The following is a 5,000-nucleotide window of genomic DNA, read 5'->3' on the forward strand; positions in this document are numbered from 1 at the left end:
CTGAAGAGCTGTGAAGAGCCAAGGCAAAAAGAAAATACAAAACACCACGGATATCTTTTCTATCTTCATTTTTTTGTACCATTTTGAATATACTGTGATCAGATTCTTGAACATTGTGAGTTGACTCCAAACATGAACACTGGTTACCATGGTTACCATGAGGAAACAAAGTGTTATTAAAAAAAAAGAAAGAAAAAAATGATCCAAACAAATCATTATATTTTACAAAATTAAATAACAACTTTTGCCATCTGGCCCCAATATCTATAGATTCCCTATCCATGTTTGGATAATGACAATACAACAATAAATGGTCTTAACAACAAGGTGAATTGGCAGCAGAGTTAAATCTCGGATCAAGCAATATTGCTAGTCCTGTAGAATTGTGGTCTATTTTGGACCAAATGTAAACCCTGTATTTCATAGAACTGGATGGCAAACCAATTGGTTACTTTTAAGTTTGTCCTTTTAGAGTGCTAACACTATAAGGTTGCTCTAACAGCATGGCAAAGGGTTAAATGTGAACAAAGTGTGGATACATAGGGCATAGGTCAGGGAGCTGGAGAGCTGGATGTCTGATTATATGTCTTTACAGTTGTTTGACAATGGTAGCCACGTCCACCAACAGCATTTTCCCTTGAGCATAAACCTGTAAACTTGGGAAAAGTGCAACTTTCAAGTTTTTTGAAATGTCCCAGAATTTAGATTAGAATTCAGCATTTAAATTAAATAATATAAGTGTCATGTTGGTACGAATTCCTGTCTGAGTATCAACTGCTATCTTATACATATTTTTTGGGGGAAAGTCTGCAACTCAAGGAAGGAAATGTAATATGTCTCTTGCATTCTTAACAACAGCAAACAAAGAAAAATCTGCCCTGTATTAGCCTATGCATTCCAATGTATCAAACTTTATTCATTGTTATGTAGCCCCGAAAGCCCTAGAGAACACAGCGGCCATTTTCTTTTTTTGCAGTTCTTTCTTTTTTTCTTTCTTTCTTTCCTTGTTACAAACACCCTGTTTTAAAAAAACAATAAAGTGAACACGATTGCCTCAGTTCCTCCTAACGTGTAGCTTCCAGTTTGGTGTAGCTTTCTGTCTGTCTAGCTTGTAGTAAACCAATGCCCCCTAATGTAGTCTAACGCAATTGGAGCTCATATTAAACTTTATGCATTGTTCCACACACTGACATATCCAAAGCAGCGCTGTGCGTCTTTGTGCTAACGCGATACAACGCTTCCGAGCCATGCGCCGCATCCCTCAAGTTCAGGATTGTACGTGACAAGTACCTTTCCCCCCCATAGTATCTAAATACCAAGAACAAAATTACAAATAATTCAGATATACACAATACTGCTTGTACCATGCTTGCCATGAATTCCACATATTAAAGATACTATAGAACATGTATAGGTAGCTAAATGATGAATAACAATACTTTTCTGATCTTACTCTAGTTTGTCACACTCTGTTTGAGCAGTCAGGTGCTTGATGCAAGAACCTTTCTTGGGTGGCTAAATCCCTCTAGCAGTACCTGGTGTGACCTCGTGTTTAGCACAGAAAATAGTATGGCCAATAACGCAGTCTTGTTGAATGAAAGGCACTCCTTTTTTTAACCAAATGATAGTACAAATTTAGCTTACAGCCCATCCTTGACTTTTTTTTAAAAGACTTTTAAGGCTGTCTTTGCTAGTGGTTTAGTAATCAAGCCAATCTTTTTTTTTTTCTTAAACCCTGTGTGGACATGGCATCTTTTAGAAAGATCAGATTAAGTGCATTTCCAGGTTTTACATAAGAGGGTCAAGTCAAAGACTGTGAATTGTCCATGTTACAACACAAAACTGTACATGATATGTGTTACAGAATGTATGCAGCATGGTTGTATCTTTCTTGTCTTTTCTCCTTTTAAAAAACAAAAAGAAAGAAAACAGAACAAGAGAAAACAGCAACACATTTACTCAACTACTAACTAACCAGGGACAAATTTGTTTTCATTTTCTTTTTATCTTTTTTGATTAGCAAAAACATACTATGCATGCTGACTAATTCTTAAAAATGGAAAAAGGCGAACTCAAACAGGAAAAAATTGTACACAACATGTAAATTATTGCACAAGAGAAAGGCTCAAAGTTTTGCGTCAATGCAATAGTATTGCCCCGATACAAATCATGCATTCAATGGGTAATGGAAAGGGGATGTGCTGGTGGTGTTAAGCTTCCACCAGACTGGCAAAAGAGATGAGTTAGTGCTTGGGGGTTGAGGGCAAATCTACAAGAGACTATGGTAGGGGGTAAACCAGACTGGTAGCGGAGATGTCTCGGGGGAGAGGCGCTAGTCCAACATTATAGCCATACTATTCAGACTTAATTTCGGTACTCATGGGTCGATCACTGTGCCATTTTTTCATGTGTTTCTCCAAGGTGCTGTAGACGCTGAAGGGCATCTGACAAATGTCACACTTGTACACGTCCTTGCCCACCTGTCCGTGGGTCTTCATGTGGCGTGTCAGCTTAGAGCTCTGAGCGCACGCATAGTTGCACAATTCACACTTATAGGGACGCTCGCCCGTGTGGCTGCGCCGGTGCACCGTCAGGTTGCTGCAGTTTTTGAACACCTTGCCGCAGTACTCGCACGTATCACTCCTGCGGCCGTCCTTGGAGCTGGGCCGGCCGGGACCCCCAAGGTGGGGAGTGCTGCCCCCGCTCCCCGTACCGCTGCGGCCCGACACCCCGCCATCCAACTCCCCCGGGGGGGTCGAGAAGCGAAGGCTGCCGTTCTCTGAAGAGTGCTCAGAGCAAGAGGCGAATGGCGATTGTCTGGAATCCCCAAAGTTCAGAAAGGGGTCCTTGAGTTGTCTGGAGGCCGCATAGCCGGCCAGCCACTGGGAGTAGACGTTCTCCGTGTTAGGGATGGTGGGCGTGGGCAGGTCAAACTCCTTTTCCAGTTTGATGCGTTTGGTGAAGGGACTGAGAGGACTGTGGCTTCCCAAAAGCAGCTTCTTTGAGAGTCCCACGGAGGCGGCCTCGTTGGGGGAGGTCCCCCGTCCGTTGATGGCTGAGATGCAGCCCTCTTCGGCCCGGCCTGATTCCACGGCCGAGTCCTCGTCGCACATCCTGCGGTTGCGATGGTCACGGGCGAGGTGATGGTGGACGTGATTCTCCTGGGCCATGGCGTTGCGCTTGTGCGCATTGAGGGCTTCACTGAAGTGATGCATGCTGGCTGCCAGCCCCATCCCCTGCATCACCTCCGGCAGGGAGCGCGGGATCGACCCCTCGTCCGCTCCACCTCCCAGCCGACCACCGATGCTGCCGTTGTTCTCATGATGACGGGCCGCCTCTAAGTTCAGGCTGAAGTGGTAGCTGTTGTTGTTATTGTTGTTGTTATTCTGCTGTACCACCCTCTCTCCGTTCTGGTCCTCTTCCTCAATCTCCTCCTCCTCTTCTTCTTCTTCCTCCTCCTCCTCTTCTTCCTCCTCCTCCTCCTCCTCTTCCTCTTCCTCGTCGTCCCCGTTCTGGTGGAGCAAGCGGTTCTCGCTCTTCAGCTTGGCCACCACGGACTTCAGGGCATTGCTGGCGCTGCCCAGATGCTCACTGGTGCCAGGCTCAGGGGAGGAGGCCACCGAAAGCCCGTCCTCTGACTTCCCTGCGTTGGGCGAAGACGACTTGTGCATGTGTGTCTTCATGTGGCGTTTCAGCTTGCTAGCCTGTGTACAGGCATGGTCACACAGGTGGCATTTGTAGGGTTTCTCTCCTGTGTGGCTGCGGCGATGGACGATGAGATTGCTCTGGAACTTGAAGGCCTTGCCACAGAACTCGCACGACTTTGTCTTCAACGGAGTGGTGGAGGAGGGCGGAGCGCCGGCCGATGGGAGGGGGGTGGTCGGGGTGGTCTGAGAGCCTGAGGGGGACTGCATGGAGCCTGGGAGAGGAGGCGGAGTGGAGAGGTAGGGAGGTTTGCTACCTCCGGTACCCCCCAGAGCTCCGGCTTGCCCTCCTGTCTGGAATGGCTGGAGCAGCCTCTGCATGGGACTGGGTCTGCTCGGGGACAGCGGCGGGGTGGACACTGAGTTGTTGCCGGCCAGCTCTCGCAGCCGTCGCGAGAAGTCCATGGCCGGCGGAGGGTCCAGGCCCAGAGGAGGGTTGAGGCGCAGCACCCTGTCAAAGGCACTCGGGTGGTGGGCTGCAAGCGCCAGCTCCTCGGGACTCAGGTGGTGGTCCAGGTGGTTCCGCGGAGGCGGGCTGAAGAGAGGCGGCGTCGGAGGGAAGCGCTGATGATGGCCCCCGAGTCCCACGCCCCCCATCGGGCCGCTGTTGCTTCCTCCCCCGCCCGTGCTATCTCGGCCGCCGGAGCCAGATCCGGGGATGCGGAGGAGGTTGAAGGGGCTGGCGTCGGGGGGCAGGTGGAGGCCGTGGAGGGGCGGCTGGGAGGGGCAGTCGGCGCCCCCGCCCAGGGAGGACGGCCGGCCCATGCGCGGGGTGAGGGGGCTGCCGTGTTCGCTCTCAAGGTAGATGCAGAAGCCGTGCGTGTTCTGGGCGTGCTGCAGCAGGAACCAGGCGCTGCCGTAGCACTGCTTGCAGGTGGTGCAGGTGTATGTGGTCGGCTCCTCCTTACCTTGTGAAGCAAGGAGAAGAATTCATGTTAGGGAAACATCTGGCAAAGGCATAGCGTATAAACTGGCTGCTTTGAAGGAAGGAGGGCTCTCCTTTCTTTACCTGTATTGCCAATTAGAAAAGGTGTTTGGGAGGATTTGGACCAAGGAAAAGATCTCCAAAAATAACTAACACTCTTTCCAACAATGACAAAATAATTTGGTAATGCAACATATTTTATAAATGTTTAGAATTCTGAATTCATTATTCAAATGTTCATTTTCAAACTCTCATTACTCTGCATCAGATACCAAGCGACCCATGCATGTGTACACCCACTACAACACACACATACACACACACACACACACACACACACACACACACACACACACACACACAAGAACACA

At 48.8% G+C, this 5,000-nt stretch overlaps 1 protein-coding gene across 1 annotated transcript in view; it reads right to left on the reverse strand.

Moving 5' to 3' along the window:
• bcl11aa (BCL11 transcription factor A a) overlaps positions 1–5,000 on the reverse strand; it is a 43,743-nt gene that overhangs the window by 1,332 nt on the left and 37,411 nt on the right. The window contains exon 3 of the mRNA XM_030378975.1: positions 1–4,612. This exon is cut by the window's left edge and continues 1,332 nt beyond it. Coding sequence (XP_030234835.1) covers positions 2,355–4,612 — 2,258 coding nt within the window. The 3' untranslated portion in view covers positions 1–2,354. The remainder of the gene's footprint in view (positions 4,613–5,000) is intronic.

This window comes from Gadus morhua, chromosome 15, assembly GCF_902167405.1.
Source record: "Gadus morhua chromosome 15, gadMor3.0, whole genome shotgun sequence".
NCBI lineage: Eukaryota > Metazoa > Chordata > Actinopteri > Gadiformes > Gadidae > Gadus > Gadus morhua.